Source organism: Oncorhynchus gorbuscha, linkage group LG09 (assembly GCF_021184085.1).
Source record: "Oncorhynchus gorbuscha isolate QuinsamMale2020 ecotype Even-year linkage group LG09, OgorEven_v1.0, whole genome shotgun sequence".
Classification (NCBI taxonomy): Eukaryota; Metazoa; Chordata; class Actinopteri; order Salmoniformes; family Salmonidae; genus Oncorhynchus; species Oncorhynchus gorbuscha.
Window position 1 is genome coordinate 24,898,127 of NC_060181.1, and position 17,754 is coordinate 24,915,880.

The window sequence follows — 17,754 nt, forward strand, 5'->3', positions numbered from 1 at the left end:
CTCAAACTGAAATTCTAATTCTACATCCTGTGGGGTGTGGACAATTCAATTTGAATTTCAACTCATGAGTTGAATGGGAATCAATTCTGAATTTATCACAATCTGGACATATTACACTGGGTGTTATGTTCCAGTTTTGCTGCTTGAATACAGGGTGAAAGCAGCTGTCTAAGTTGTAATAATTAACTCATTAAAATCAAGGAATTCATCTATGAAAGTGTAACCAAAGTGTTGTATAACCTACTTGTACTACCACAGACTCTGCCTAGGTCGGTGGAGTGCCTTGTGTCAAATGGAAAACAGCTGCATTGAACTGATTTATAGTCTCTGCTTTCTTGTATGAAAGCATCTTATGAACTTCAGATTTTTCTGTTTTCCTTAAACCTGCACTCGACAGCAGTCCAGTCACTGGCAACCATAACATAGCTTCATGAGTTCAATACCCTAAAACAAATGTTGACCCTCCCTCCGTTTAAATTCCAGTTAGATATGTGTCCCAAATGGCACTCTATTCCCTATATAGTGCACTAGTCTTAGAGGGCTCTGTTCAAAAGCAGTGCACTATATAGGGAATAGGGTGCCATTTGGGACACAACCCGTTTTTTGTGCTCTGTTCAACGTTATATTTGATTAATCATGTAAAAATTGCGTGATTAACATCTCTCCATTTTCTCCCTCTCGTGAAACGCGTAGCTGTCTGGCTGTCATCCCAACCATGTCCAACATCACATCATAAAAGGCTCTTCTGAAAGCTTGCCTTTAATAACAGGGTTACTGGAATAACACACACAGTAATAACAGTAGCTAGGAATCTTAATGAGGGGAATAGGAACAACACTAATCATTCCCCACGGTCTTAACTCCTAGCATTCTGATTAAGTGTGTTATCTTCATCCCAAATCACACCCTATTTCCCTTATAGTGCACTACTTTTGGAGTCCCTGACATTTGGACCCTGGTCATGGGCCTTGTTCAAAAGTAGTGCACTATAAAGGAAATAGGGTTCCATTTGGTATGCAGCCAGTGCCTCCCTTTCTCCCTCCTTCACTGTTTCATACTGTAACTGTGTTGTTCACTAAGGTTCAGAGGCGGTGTGCACTCAGTACTGGGCATAGTGGCTTATACTTAATAGGTGTGTCATCAATCATTTGGTGTGTGTATTCTGATCTATGGTGAATGCTGTCCCTGGTCTTATACCCCATATTACCCCTCAGATTGTTCTGTTGTAGTAGTAATCAGTGAAGATTAGATTGCCAGTGTGGTCTAATGCAATACATGTACAAACAATAAAGCATAATAGTAAAAGTCTACCCTCAAATCCCCTGACCAATGAAAATGAGTATTTATTATTATTTTAAATGAGTTTGCAATAATGCTTTAGGGAGCTTTGGGGGGATAGTTCTAGTAGGCAATGTGGTTCTATGAACTGAAGCTGAGGAAAGTGTGTGTGTGTCGGAGGGACTCTGTTACTCTGTGGTTACTGATTCTGTCACTGGAGGCATACCAACCAGGCCTCAGTGCCAAGAACATGCTATCAGTCTGTGTCCCCTGTCAGAGGGCTATCTCAGTTCACACACACACACACACACACACACACACACACACACACACACACACACACACACACACACACACACACACACACACGCTCCCAAATAAGTAAATACACACACGTGCGCAAACTAAACTGTGGCTGGTTAAGATTGCTAGGGGTGGTGGTGGGGGGGAATGTCACAATTTCATCAGACGATGATTGTCAAGCAAATGACTGTTGGTCTCACGGTAATTGACAGTTAATTAACAAACACATAATCTCCTGGCTACCACACACAGCCTACAAGCCACTGATGCAGACCTTTGGAACGTCTACATTTTCAAAAGTCTAATAAATCCATGTAATATAGCCTATACCTTCACAATAAATCCATTAGTCTATTTCAAATGGCTGTGGGCTACACTAGTTCATTTAGCAGACAAGATTTGCTTAGAATTCCGTGGCATTATTTTATAGTATGAAAAATACAATTGAACAAAGCTGAATAAAATAGAAAGGATATTTTCACCAAGCGATTTGAGGGAGTGAGCACATTAGTCTATTCTGTGTTGTGCTGTTAACAAAGAAATAGTTATTCCTATATGCTTAATTTAGAGTTATTAATGTAACTTTCGCAGACTTCAATTTGACAAGAACTTGATAATGCCTCCAATTTCCCTGCAGCATCCCCTTTGTGTGGCCGTAATGCATTCTAAAAAATCCATGCCTTTTACAGGCTACAAGTGAAGACAGACACATCCAGGACGCAACTGCTCGCGTCCTAATTCAATTCCGAGGTGCATATTGAAGATATTGTAAGAGCTACATTTACTTTTCGGCAGCCAACAAGATGAGTAGGTCTAACGAACAGCAAAAGCACAAGCCTATGTCAATCTAATATCCCCCATTGTACAAAGTCGACCTATTCTGTGCGAGAAATAAATATTCCTAACGTGATCTGGGACAGTTGTGGGATGCGATCATTTCCAAATTAATACAACCAGTAGAATTTAACACTTTACCCACTGTGGCTGACACAACAGATCAGAATGTTTAGCTTAAAATGTTGATAGCCTAATCGTTTATTTCTTCACATTATAAGCGCAGCAATGCTTATATATATAATGAAAACATTCACGCTTATATATATATATGAATGTTTCAAAAGTCTATATACAGTGTGTGCAAATGTAGTAAGATTAGGGCGGCAAGGCAATGAATCGGCCATAGTAGCGAAATAATTACAATTTAGCAATTAAGAATTTAGCTACCAAATGGCACCATATTCCCTTTATAGTGCCTTCATGTCACAATCGTTATAATGAGTGGACAAAGATGCAGCGTGGTATGGTTCCATTCTCTTTATTAGGAAGTGAAACTCAAAGAAAACAATCAATCGCAAAATGAAACGTGAAGCAACAATCGTGTTCACAGGCAACTATATGTAGTCAAGATCCCACAAAGCATAATGGGGATAATATTTAGGCAGCCATTTCCCCTATCAGAGACCACGATAAACAGCTGCCTCTGATTGGGAACCATACCAGGCCAACATAGAAATATAATTACCTAGATGACCCAACCTAGTCACACCCGACCTAACCAACAGAGAATAAAAAGCGCTCTATGGTCAGGGCATGACACTTCAGAAAGTATTCATACCCCTTATTTCACATGTTGTGGTACAGCCTGAATTCAAAATGGGTTAAATAGGTTTTTGTTATCACCCATCTACACTCAATACCAGATAATGAAAAAGTGAAAACATGCATGTTTTTGTTTATTTTTGAAAATGTATTGACAATGAAATACAGAAATATATCATTTACATAAGTATTCACACACCCGAGTCAATACATGTGAGAAACACCTTTGGCAGCGATTACAGCTGTCAGTCTTTTTGTGTAAGCAACTCCAGTGTAGATGTGGCCTTGCGTTTTAGGTATTTGTCCTGCTGAAAGGTGAATTAATCTCCCAGTGTCTGGTGGAAAGCAAACTGAACCACGTTTTCCTCTAGGATTGGCGTCATGGTGGAATCCCTGAGCGGTTTCCTTCCTCTCCGGAAACTGAGTTAGGAAGGACGCCTGTATCTTTCTAGTGACTGGTTGAATTGATACACCATTCAAAGTGTAATTAATAACTACATCATGCTCAAAAGGGATATTATTTGTCTGCTTTTTTTCCCACCCATCTACCAATAAGTGCCCTTCTTTGCGAGGCATTTGAAAATCTCCCTGTTCTTTCTATTTAAATCTGTGTTTGAAATTCACTGCTAGACTGAAGGACCTTACAGATAATTGTATGTGTGGGTTACAGAGATGAAGTAGTCATTCAGAAATCATGTTAAACGCTATTATTGCACACAGTGGGTCCGTGCAACTTGTGACTTGTTATGCAAATGTTCACTCCTGAACTTTAGGCTTTCATAAATAAGGGATTGAATATTTATTGACTAGATTTTCATTTTTTAAATAAATGTGTACAATTTGTGATAGACATAATTCTGCTTTGTCATTACGAAGCATTGTGTGTAGGCCAGTCAATTTAATCCATTTTAAATTTTGTCTAACAACAAAATGCGGAAAAGGTCAAGGGTGTGAATACATTTGGGACAAAGACACACAATAAAAGGTCTAATCGAGGTGGAAATAACACAGCCATGTGAGTTGTGTTGTGATGTCGCCTAGGTTGTGCTTGATCTTATCCATAAATTGATCCTCATGGAATCCCTTCAGTTTCTTAAAGGTAATTAGAATTACATTATCACTGCGTTCATTTCTTTAGCTCATTTCCGCTAACATGTATATGCTGTGGCATTGAGGCATTTTAAGAGCTCTCAACATTGTGTTCCAATTCATACCTTATTCCCTATAGTGCACTAAATTTGGAAAAGGGTGCCATTTGGGACATTACCTATGTGTGTACTAGCCCTAAGAGCTGTTCTCATAATGATGGTTTTTGTAGTACTCTGGTGTTCTCCCTCCCCTAAGAAGGTCTGGTTCTTATTATAATAAAAAACCTCTCCATATCACAACACCAGTGTAGGAAGCATCCCTAGGATCATTAGTTATTTTCTACATTGCCTATAGTGTGGATAATAATCAGCCTCTTACTTCTGGTTTGTTTCTGTGTGCTGAAAACCAACAGGTATCCTTCCTTTCTTGTGTTGCAGATAAAATCGAAGAAGCACAGAATGAACTGAAAGATACCAAAGCCGGCGCACAGAAAGGTATCATTTCTAATCGCTGAGTAACGATCAAAGGGAATTCATGGAATGCTTTCACTTTCAACATATGCTAGTTAACTAAGTGTATGCTGTGAGGGAAATGTATTTTCCTGTCCATACTTACAGTAAAGCAGTGATTTGTAAAGAACGTACTGTGCCATTTTACGTACTGCTGCAACTGCTGGTGTTCTGTGGCAAATGTTGGGAGTGTCTTTGAGCTCATCGTAGGAAAAAGTATTGGTACTTTGTGCGCTGTGTTAGTGGAGTTCAGTCATTACATTATGGAGATTACATTTTTAACGCAGGAAAAACTGCCTGGATATTTTCCGTCTGCGTTTCCTCAGGCAGTCATTGGTTGCTTCAGAAATGGCACCCTATTCTCTATGTATTACACTTCTTTTGACTAGAACCATATTGGTCCTAGTTAAATTTAGTGCACCACAGAGGGAATAGGATGCAATTTCTGACAGTCAGTGTATTGAAAAAGCTTTGCCTGGTTGCTACACAATACATTTTGTCCTCTGATGTTAATGATAACTTGTAACGGTTTTCTAGGTGTGGTGAAGGAGAGTCGGACCAAAACGCAGCGTGTAGATTACGATTCATGTTTAATGAAAAAACACACGTAAACACGAATCAATACAAAAAACAATAAAAGTAACGAAAACCGAAACAGCCTAAACTGGTGCAAACTAACAGTAGATAGTTACAAGGACACTAAATACAATCACCCACAAAACAACCAAAGAATATGGCTGCCTAAATATGGTTCCCAATCAGAGACAACGATAAACACCTGACTCTGATTGAGAACCACTCCAGACAGCCATAGACTCTGCTAGATCACCCCACTAGCTACAATCCCACTATATACCAAAACCCCAAGACAAAACACACCACAATACAAAAACCCCATGCCACACCCTGGCCTGACCCAATACATGAAGATACACACAAAATACTTCGACCAGGGCGTGACATAACTTGAGGTAGCCTGTGTCAACCCTATGATAATACTGATGTAAACAGCACATCATTCAATGTACCCTAAAGTCAGTCAACTCAAAATGTTCTTGTTTTTTGTACGATACATGCAAGGAACATTTTAATTGGTCAATCACAGAAGCTCACGAGGTGGAATACGGCGAAGGCTTTGTTTTTGAAAAGGGGTTATGCTAACTGTAAAAAAAATATATATAAAAAATAAGTGTTTTCTAAAGCTAACCAGCTTCAGTTAGCTTGACATTCCAGCTCAGGGCATTCAGAAAGTATTCGGACCCCTTGACTTTTTTTCACATTTTGTTACGTTACAGCCTTATTCTAAAATTGATTAAATTGTCCCCCCCATGCTACACACAATACCCAATAACAACAAAGCAAAACCAGTTTTTTTTTAGAAATGTATGACGAATGAACAGAAATACCTTATTTACATAAGCATTCAGACCCTTTGCTATGAGACTTGAAATTGAGCTCAGGTGCTTCCTGTTTCCATTGATCATCCTTGAGATGTTTCTGCAACTTGATTGGAGTCCACCTGTGGTAAATTTTAATTATTGGACATGATTTGGAAAGGCACACACACCTGTCTATATAAGGTCCCATAGTTGACAGTGCATTTCAGAACCAAAACCAAGCCATGAGGTCAAAATAATTGTCCGTAGAGCTCCGAGACAGGATTGTGTCAGCACAGATGTGGGGATTGAAGGTCCCCAATAACACAGTGGCCTCCATCATTCTTAAATGGAAGAAGTTTGGAGCCACAAAGATGCTTCCTACAACTGGCCGCTGGCCAAACTGCGCAATCGGAGGAGAAGGGCCTTGGTCAAGGAGGTGACCAAGAACCCGATGGTCACTCTGACAGAGCTCCAGAGTTCCTCTGTGAAAATGGTAGAACCTTCCAGAAGGACAACCATCTCTGCAGCACTCCACCAATCAGGCCAGACGGAACCACTCCTCAGTAAAATGCACATGACAGACCGCTTGGCACCTAAAAGACTCTCAGACCATTAGAAACAAGATTCTCTGGTCTGATGAAACCAAGGTTGAACTCTTTGGCCTGAATGCCAAACGTCACATCTGGAGGGAACCTGGCACCATCCCTACAGTGAAGCATGGTGGCAGCATCATGCTGTGGCAATGTTTTTCAGTGGCAGGGACTGGGAGACTAGTCAGGGTCGAGGGAAAGATGAACTGAGCAAAGTAAAGAGAGGTCCTTGATGAAAACCTGCTCCAGAGCCTCACGCTGTGGCAAAGGTTCACCTTCCAACAAGACAACAACCCTAAACTCACAGCCAGGAAATGCAGGAGTGGCTTCGGGGCAAGTCTCTGAATGGCCTTGAGTGGCCCAGCCAGAGCCCGGACTTGAACCCGATCAAACATCTCTGGAGAGACCGGAAAAATAGCTGTGCAGCAACGCTGCCCATCCAACCTGACAGAGCTTGAGAGGATCTGTAGAGAAGAATGGAAGAAACTTCCCAAATACAGCTGTGCAAAGCTTCTAGCGTCATACCCAAGAAGACTCGAGTGTAATCACTGCCAAAGGTGCTTCAACAAAGTACTCAGTAAAGGCTCTGAATACTGATGTAATATTTAAGTTTATTTCTAATACATTTTTCCAAAATGTCTATACCTGTTTTTGCCATGTCATTATAGGGTGTTGTGTGTAGATTTGAGGAAAATCATCTATATACTCTATTTTAGAACGTAATGTAACAAAATTTGGAAAAGGTTAAGGGGTCTGAATACTTTCCGAATGCACTGCATGTCTATGGTTGGTTCAAATAACATTTTGTCACATACACATTTTGTCACATACACATGGTTAGCAGATGTTAATGCAAGTGTAGCGAAATGCTTGTGCTTCTAGTTCCAACAATGCAGTAATAACCAACGAGAAATCTAACCTAACAATTCCACAACAACTACCTTACACTTGTGTGTATAAAGGGATGAAGAATATGTACATAAAAAAATATATGAATGAGTGATGGTACAGAACGGCATAGGCAAGATGCAGTAGATGGTATAGAGTACAGTATATACGGTATGTAGGGTATGTAAACATAAGTGGCATTGTTTAAAGTGGATAGTGATATACATTTGTACATCAATTTTTCCATTATTAAAGTGTTTGCAGTTGAGTCAGTATGTTGGTAGCAGATACTCAATGTTAGTGGTGGCTGTTTAACAGTCCGATGGCCTTGAGATAGAAGCTGTTTTTCAGTCTCTCGGTCCCTGCTTTCATGCACCTGTACTGACCTCGCCTTCTGGATGATAGCAGGGTGAACAGGCAGTGGCTCGGGTGATTGTTGTCCTTGATGATCTTTATGTCCTTCCTGTGACATCGGGTGGTGTAGGTGTCCTGGAGGGCAGGTAGTTTGCCCCCGGTGATGCGTTGTGCAGACCTCACTACCCTCTGGAGAGCCTTACTGTTGTGGGCGGAGCAGTTGCCGTACAAGGCAGTGATACAGCCCGACAGGATGCTCTCGATTGTGCGTTTGTAAGTGCTTTTGGTGACAAGCCACATTTCTTCAGCCTCCTGAGGTTGAAGAGGCGCTACTGTGCCTTCTTCACCACGCTGTCTGTGTGGGTGGACCAATTAAGTTTGTCCGTCATGTGTACACTGAGGAACTTAAAACTTACTACTTCTCCACTACTGTCCCCTCAATGTGGATAGGGGGGTGCTCCCTCTGCTGTTTCCTGAAGTCCACGATCATCTCCTTTGTTTTGTTGACGTTGAGTGTGAGGTTATTTTCCTGACACCACACTCCGAGGGCCCTCACCTCCTCCCTGTAGGCAGTCTCTTCATTGTTGGTAATCAAGCCTACCACTGGAGTGTCGTCCGCAAACTTGATGATTGAGTTGGAGGCGTGCATGGCCACTCAGTCGTGGGTGAACAGGGAGTACAGGAGAGGGCTCAGAACACACCAGTGTTGAGGATCAGCGGGGTGGAGATGTTGTTACCTACCCTCACCACCTGGGGGCGGTCCGTCAGAAAGTCCAGTACCCAGTTGCACAGGGCGGGGTCGAGACCCGAGGTCTCGAGCTTGATGACGAGTTTGGATGGTACTATGGTGTTAAATTCTGAGCTGTAGTCAGCATTCTCACATAGGTATTCATCTTGTCCAGATGGGTTAGGGCAGTGTGCAGTGTGGTTGCTACGTCTGTGGACCTTTTGGGGCGGTAAGCAAATTGGAGTGGGTCTAGGGTGTCGGGTAGGGGGGAGGTGATCTGGTCCTTGACTAGTCTCTCAAAGCACTTCATGATGACAGAAGTGAGTTCTACGGGGCGGTAGTCATTTAGCTCAGTTACCTTAGCTTTCTTGGGAACAGGAACAATAGTGGCCCTCTTGAAGCATGTGGTAACAGCAGACTGGGATAAGGATTGATTGAATATGTCCGTAAACACACCAGCCAGCTGGTCTGCGCATGCTCTGAGGACGCGGCTGGGGATGCCGTCTGGGCCTGCAGCCTTGCGAGTGTTTTTACGCACGTCGGCTGCAGTGAAGGATAGTCCACAGGTTTTGGTAGTGGGCCGTGTCAGTGGCACTGTATTGTCCTCAAAGTGAGCAAAGAAGTTGTTTAGTCCGTCTGGGATGCAAGATCCTGGTCCGCGACGTGGCTGGTTTTCTTTTTGTAATCCGTGATTGACTGTAGACCCTGCCACATACCTCTTGTGTCTGAGCCGTTGAATTGCGACTCTACTTTATCTCTATACTAGAGGTTGACCGATTAATCGGAATGGCAGATTAATTAGGGCCAATTTCAAGTTTTCATAACAATTGGAAATCTGTATTTTTGGACACCGATATGGCAGTTTTTTATTTTAATTCTTTTTTTTACACCTTTTAATCTTTATTTAACTAGGCAACTCAGTTAAGAACACATTCTTATTTTCAATGACGGCCTAGGAACGGTGGGTTAACTGCCTCTTTCAGGGGCAGAACGACAGATTTTCACCTTGTCAGCTCGGGGGTTCAATCTTGCAACCTTAGTGAACTACTCCAACACTAACTACCTGCCTCTCATTGCACTCCACGAGGAGACTGCCTGTTACGCAAATGCAGTAAGCCAAGGTAAGTTGCTAGCTAGCGTTAAAGAAATCTATCAATCATAATCACTAGTTAAACTAGTAATATCAACCATGTGTAGTTATCTAGCGTGTCCTGCGTTGCATATAGTCGATGCAGTGCATATCGTTGCTCCAATGTGTACCTAACCATGAACATCAATGCCTTTCTTAAAATCAATACACAGAAGTATATATTTTTAAACCTGCATATTTAGCTAAAAGAAATCCAGGTTAGCAGGCAATATTAACCAGGTGAAATTGTGTCACTTCTCTTGCGTTCATTGCACGCAGAGTCAGTATACTGCATACATATTACCTCGACTACCTCGTACCCCGGCACATTGACTCGGTACTGGTACCCCTTGTATATATCCTTGTTATTTACATTTACATTACATTTAAGTCATTTAGCAGACGCTCTTATCCAGAGTGACTTACAAATTGGTGCATTCACCTTATGACATCCAGTGGGACAGTCACTTAACAATAGTGCATCTAAAACTTAGGGGGGGTGGGGTGAGAGGGAAATTTTATTGTGGTACTATTTTTCCTTCAGTTTCTTCAGCAATTTTGTAGTTTTTTAGTCTGCATTGTTTGTTAAGGGCTCCTAAGTAAGCATTTCACTGGATGGTCTGCACCGGTTGTATTTGGCGCCTGTGACCAAAAAGAAAAGTGATTTAATTTGAAATGGAGTTAGTCTTGAGTTAACCTGCCTCGTAGCAGGTTAGTTCTGAATAATTCCTTGCCATTTGTAGGATACAGAGTTTATCGTGGAGAAAGGATGCATCCCAATTGACACCCTATTCCCTATGTAGTGCAATATTTTTGAGTAGTGCATTATACAGGGCAGTAGTTTTCAAACTGTGTTTTCCTAATATTGCTACTTTTTTTGAACACTCAATTATAAATGTAACCTGTGGAATGAATATGATTATGTGATTTGGGTGCACCAGTCCCACTAGAAAGAATATCACTCAGATAATACATTGAATGGCACAAATGGTTACATCTGTATAGATTATTTGTAGTATGTACCAGGTGAGGTGGAGGTCATCACCACTAAAGAAGTTCAAAGGGACATTTGGGGAATTTTAGGTGTGGAATTTTTATCCCATCAGTGTGCCACGGTTGGGAACCACTGATATAGAGAATAGGGTACTATTTGGGACCTAGATATAAATATTTACTCATGCCTTGAACGCTGTTAAGGCTATGTTCCTTAGCTAGGAAGATTAGTGTTAGTATGCCAAAGAGATTACTACATCAGGAAGGTTCCGGTATTTCCTCTATCCCATTAGATCCCCCTGCTCTCTGAACAGGCCCTACATAGAATCCATCCTAAATGGCACCCTTATCCCTTTATAGTGCAGTACTTTCAACCAGGGCCCAAAAGTAGTGCGCTAAATAGGGAATAGGGTTCCCTTTGAGACACAGCCTCAGTCTCCTTTTGAATGAGGTTGGGTGGGGTTATGTGTTGAAGCGAGAGGATTCGGAACTAACAATGTATTGATCGTCTAAATCCCCTCTCCAAATACACCACCGGTGATGTCACCAGGCCTGTAAATCACAGGTTAATCCCCATGGAAAGGCACTATCAATAGGTGCTACTAGGACACCATTTCAATGGCTTCTCATTTTCCTTGTCTTTCAGTCATTTTTCTCCCTTGCGTTCTAACTCATGGCCATTCCCTGCAATGTACTATGTAATCCAGAATAGTAATCTAAGATAAAACATGGCTGGTGAAAAACTGCATTTCATTGCAAGTGCAAATAATTGATTTAGACCTATTAATTTATAAGACCACCAAGCATAACTTAGTGTATTTTTTAGAAAGTATTTACACCCCTTGACTTATTCCACATGTTGTGTTACAGCCTGAATTTAGCATGTATTACCTTGAGATTTCGTGTCACTGTCCTACACACAATACCCCACAATGTCAAAGTAGAACGTTTTTTTCTCAATGTTTACAACGTAATAAAAATGAAAAGCTGAAATGTCTTTTGTTATGGCAAGGCTAAATAAATGCAGGAGTAAACATTTGCATAACAAGTCACATAATAAGTTGCATCACATACAATTATCGGTAAGGTCCCTCAGTAGAGCAGATTTAACCACGACCAGGGAGATTTTCCAATGCCTCGCAAAGAAGGGCACATAGGAAAGGGGGATCTAGAAAGAGAAAGGGGGATACCTAGTCAGTTGTACAACTGAATGCATTCAACTGAAATGTGTCTTCCGCATTTAACCCAACGCTCTGAATCAGAGGGGTGTGGGGAGGCTGCCTTAATCGACATTCACGTCTTCGGCGCCCGGGGAACAGTGAGTTAACTACCTTGCTCGGGGGCAGAAGGACAGATTTTACTGTTTATTTTACCTTTATTTAACTAGGCAAGTCAGTTAAGAACAAATTCTTAATTACAATGACGGCCTACTCCGGCCAAACCCGGACGACACTGGGCCAATTGTGCGCCGCCCTATGGGACTCCCAATCACAGCCGGATGTGATACAGCCTGGATACGAACCAGGTACTATAGTGATGTGTCTTGCACTGAGATGCAGTGTCTTAGACCGCTGCACCACTCAGGAGCCCAGTGAAGTTAGCATTGTGAAGTTATTAATTACACTTTGGATGGTGTTACAATACACCCAGTCACTACAGAGATACAGGTGTCCTTCCTAACTTAGTTGCCGGAGAGGAAGGAAACCACCCACGGATTTGACCATGAGGCCAATGGTGACCTTAAGTGTTTAATGGCTATGATAGGAGACAACTGAGGATGGATCAATATTTTAATTATTCCACAATACTAACCTAATTGAGAGTGAAAAGGAAGCCTGTATATAATAAACCTTTTCCAAAACATGCATCCTGTTTGCAACAAGGCACTAAAGTAGCACTGCAAAACAATTGGCAAAGCAACTAACTTTTTCTGCCGAGTACAGTGTTATGTTTGGGTCAAATTCAATACAACACATTACTGAGTACCACTCCCCATAGTTTCAAGCATAGTGGTGGCTGTATCATGTTATGAGTATGCTTTTATCGTTAAGGAATGGGGAGGTTTTCAGGATAAAAAAATAAATGGAATGGAGTTAGGCAAAATCCTACAGGAAAACGTTGTTCGGTCTACTTTCCATCAGACACTGGGTGAAGTATCCCCCTTTCAGCAGGACAATAACCTAAAACACAAGGCCAAATCTACACTGGAGTTGCTTACCAAGAACACAGTGAATGTTCCTGAGTAGCCGAGTTACAGTTCTGACTTAAATTTACTTGAAAATCTATTGCAAGACCTGAAAATGGTTGTCCAGCAATGATCAACAACCAATTTGGCAGAGCTTGAATAATTGTGAAAATAATAATGGGCAAATGTAGCTCAATCCAGGTGTGGAAAGCTCTTAGAAACATACCCAGAAAGACTCACTGCTGTAATCGCTGCCAAAGATGATTATACAAAGTATTGACTCAGGGGTGTGAGAACTTATTTAAATCCGATATTTCTAAAAACATTTTTTCACTTTTCCTTCTGGGGTGTTGTGTGTAGATGGGTGAGAAGAAAATATATTTAATCAATTTTGAATTCAGGCAGGAACACAGAAAAATGTAGAATACTTTCTGAAGGCATTGTAGGACCAATATCTATCTATGTCAGGGACTAATAGGAATCCTGACATCATTTTATGGGTAATGTGAGGGGGAAGATGTAAAAGCCAGGAAATCATGACAGGCCTATAGGCCCTGGTCAAAAGTAACATAATATATAGGAAATCGGATGCAATTTGGGATGCACACAGGGTACAGCTAACCTTATGTAATGGGTCACTAAAACCATACTATTTACCCTTTTGATGCGTATGATCACATATTTGTGATCATTGTTGAGTGGTCCCTGCAGCGTACCATTGCAGATACAGTTGAAGTTAGACGTTTACATACACTTAGGTTGGAGTCATCAACCACTCCACAAATTTCTTTTTAACGAACTATAGTTTTGACAAGTCGGTTAGGACATCTACTTTGTGCATGACACAAGTAATTTTTCTAACAATTGTTTAGACAGATTTATAATTCACTGTATCACAATTCCAGTGGGTCAGATGTTTACATACACTAAGTTGACTGTACCTTTATACAGCTTGGAAAATTCCAGAAAATTATGTCATGGCTTTAGAAGCTTCTGATAGGCAAATTGACATAATTTGAGTCAATTGGAAGTGTACCTGTGGATGCATTTCAAGGCCTACCTTCAAACTCAATGCCTCTGATTGACATCATGGGAAAATCAAAATAAATCAGATAAGACCTCAGAAAATAAATGGTAGACCTCCACAAGTCTGGTTCATCCTTGATAGCAATTTCCAAACACTTGAAGGTACCACGTTCATCTGTACAAACAATAGCACGCAAGTATAAACACCATGGGACTACGCAGCCGTCATACCGCTCAGGAAGGAAACGTGTTCTGTCTCCTAGAGATGAACGCACTTTGGTGCGAAAAGTGCAAATCAATCCCAGAACAACAGCAAAGGACCTTGTGAAGATGCTAGAGGAAACCGGTACAAAAAGTATCTATATCCACAGTAAAACGAGTCCTATATCGACATAACCCGAAAGGCCTCTCAGCAAGGAAGAAACCACTGCTCCAAAACCGCCATAAAAAAAATAGAGACTATGGTTTGCAACGGCATATTGGAAGAAAGATCGTACTTTTTGGAGAAATGTCCTCTGGTCTGATGAAACAAAAATATAACTGTTTGGCCAGAATGACCATTGTTATGTTTGGAGGACAAAGGGGGAGGCTTGCAAGCCGAAGAACAACATCCCAACCGTGAAGCTTGGGGGAGGCAGCATCATGTTGTGAGGGTGCTTTGATGCAGGAGGGACTGGTGCACTTCACAAAATAGATGGCATCGTGCGGATGGAAAACTACGTGGATATATTGAAGCAACATCTCAAGACCTCAGTTAAAGCTTGGTCACAAATGGGTCCTCCAAATGGACATTGACCCCAGCATTCTTCCAAAATTGTGGCAAAATGGCTTAAGGACAACAAAGTCAAGGTATTGGAGTGGCCATCACAAAGCCCTGACCTCAATCCCATAGAAAATTTGTTGGCAGAACTGAAAGGGTGTGTGAGCAAAGAGGCCTTCAAACCTGACTCAGTTATACCAGTTCTGTCAGGAGGAATGGGCCAAAATTCACTCAACCCAACTTATTGTGGGAAGCTTGTGGAAAGCTACCCGAAACGTTTGACCCACGTTAAACAATTTAAAGGCAATGCTACCAAATACTAAGTGAGTGTATGTAAACTTGTGACCCACTAATGCCATGGACATTGCACACAATATAGCTGATTACACACAGTCACCATTTAATCTGACCATCCGAACAAACTATCTCACTTTGTTGATTACGTGACCCTGTTCTCACTCTCCTCCGCTCTGACCAGGCTAAAACTTATCCAAGCCATAATACTTACTGCATTTGATGACGCGAAATATCTTCATCGCTTGGCGACCAGGCAGGCGTCTTTAGGCTAAATGCCCAGTGGTGATAATACGTTGACAGGATGTAGGCACCGCTGTAGCCTAGTTTTTCCTGGGTAGAAGAAATGACATGCATTTTTAAAAATGAACAAAAAGTATTTATGATGCCAGTATTTCCCTTAGCCATGGCCTGCATATGTAATATATGCTCATACCCCGCTATCACTTTGGTTTTTTCAACACTATTGTATCAAACACACCGGATTTAACACCTCAAGTTTCCCGCCTGTCACGTGTTTGCCCTCTCTGGCCTCTAGCTCAACAGGCTGCTCGTTATGGTGCACACCTGTCACCGTCGTTACGCGCACCTGCACGTCATCAGACTTACTTGGACTCCACTTCCCTGATTACCTTCCCTATATATGTCACTCCCTTTGGTTCCTTCCCCAGACGTCATTGTTTCTGTGTCAGTTTTATGTCTGTGCGTTGTTCGTGTTTCTGGTTTTGTATTATGCTGCATTTATTTATAACACTCACTCTCTGAACTTGCTTCCCGACCCTCAGTGCACATCGTTACACCGTCTCACATGCGCAGACCCTCAGACAGGCTAATACCACAGCCTCTTTGATATATTAATTTAATATAGATCATAATAATTATTATTTAATTATAAATATTACTATAGATATTTGCTGCTACTGCTATAAGCAGAAAGGATAAGAGATTGAGTGGTTAAACATAGTTTTATAAAGCCTCATATGAAGCAGAAAATGTGATCTTGATGCAATGAGGGGTGCAAAGAATAGTGGCAAAATGCAACAATCAAATTCTAGAACAGCAGCATAGAATTCTGGTACCGTGTGCAAAAATAACTCGCACTGTAAGGCGTTATTAATACTTAGATCTTAAGCGTCAAAAGGTTATTTCACTGTGTTTAAATGTCACTATTCTTCAACTTCATATTCATCATCTCCAGCACCACCCCAACATCAACATATGTGAAAATGGAGTGTTTTATAGTAAAAAAGATAGACAATAAGTGAATGCAATGACACAATCAACCAATTAGTAAGTATTAGGCAATGCCTACTCATAGTTGGTTAAAATCACACAATGCACACGATGATGTCATTGGAAGCACTTGTTGTTTTTCCCGCAAAACATAGACGTGCCATTTTTCCATATGTTGATGTTTGGGTGGTGCTGGAGATGATGAATATGAAGTTGAAAAATAGTGACATTTTAATGAACATTTCTTTCAAGGCCAGGTTTAGGTGTTATGGGGACAGCCCTCTATTGGTCTATCTGGTTTAAACAGTAAAAGCTGTATTTGGTTGGGTAACTGACTGCACACCCACAGGATAAAAGCTGCAATTGCACTTAATTGTGTGGTAAGGTAGTAATGAAATACACCTGTTGTTTCCCATTACTGTATTTGGTGTTATGTAATTATCTGGCACAATAATAATTAGCGCTGGTTCTCTCCAGGATTAAGTGCAATCAGGGATTGACTTCGTTACTCAACATGTTTCCATATACTCTAATACACATGCACTACCAATTTAATGTATGCATATGCAATGTATATACAATAACATTGCATTAGGGTACACATTTATAGGGAAGATGTTTGCTTTATAGGTTTGCTTTTTATTAATCTATCCTCAACATCATTATAAAAGGGAAAATGTTAAGGGATGGTTTGAAAAGAAGTGGGAATGAGGAAGAGAGCGAGGGAGAGAGTGGGTTTTATTCATACTGTAATGATGCGTGGGCCTCAGTGGCTTCAGACGCACAGCTAGTGCTGCGGAGGAGAACTTCCAGAGCCCAAAATAAGAAGCCTCATCCATGAGAAGGAGCGGTCAGAGACAAAAGGCAGTGAGCGGTAAAGGTTGGCTGGTGTTGGTGTTGAGGATGGAGGTTTTACAGAACAAACGACAGACATAGACAAGTGATTTGCTGCTACTGTTAAAGATCTTCATGCACAGGTAGAGTACAGCCTTTTATCTTTGGTAGAAAGACCGATGGTTAATGCGACTGGTGATGCGTTTTATTTAGTAAAATACCCTAATTGATTATCATGCTCTGAATATTTTGTGCAAGATCAAAAATAAACTAGGAATGTGCCTGCGTACAGAATTGTTTGGATGAAATTGACAGAAAAATTTCAGAGGAATTTGTTCATTGAGGAGTATTGCATAACAAACTTCACTTCCAATTAATCAACAAAACAGAGGCTTGGCAGCACAGTTTGCAGGGTGGTTTCTTCTAACACAGGCCAAACCATATTTCTTATCTGGTTGGTGAATTCTTGGTGAATCATATCTATTCTTCTCAGTGAAGATCCTCATAGCATATTGGATCATTTTTATTTTGCATAAACTGCAGCTCAGGCTGTAAAGCATGGCGCTTGCAACTCCAAAGGGTCA

At 41.1% G+C, this 17,754-nt stretch overlaps 1 protein-coding gene across 3 annotated transcripts in view; it reads left to right on the forward strand.

The window, feature by feature from the left end:
* Window positions 1–17,754, forward strand: part of LOC124043314 (zinc finger protein 40-like) — a 90,867-nt gene that overhangs the window by 59,496 nt on the left and 13,617 nt on the right. For 2 of the 3 annotated variants that reach the window (XM_046361796.1, XM_046361797.1), the window contains exon 3: window positions 4,707–4,763. The exons of the other annotated variant lie outside the window; for it this stretch is intronic. In XM_046361796.1, coding sequence (XP_046217752.1) covers window positions 4,707–4,763 — 57 coding nt within the window. The remainder of the gene's footprint in view (window positions 1–4,706; window positions 4,764–17,754) is intronic. 3 annotated transcript variants of the gene reach the window in all.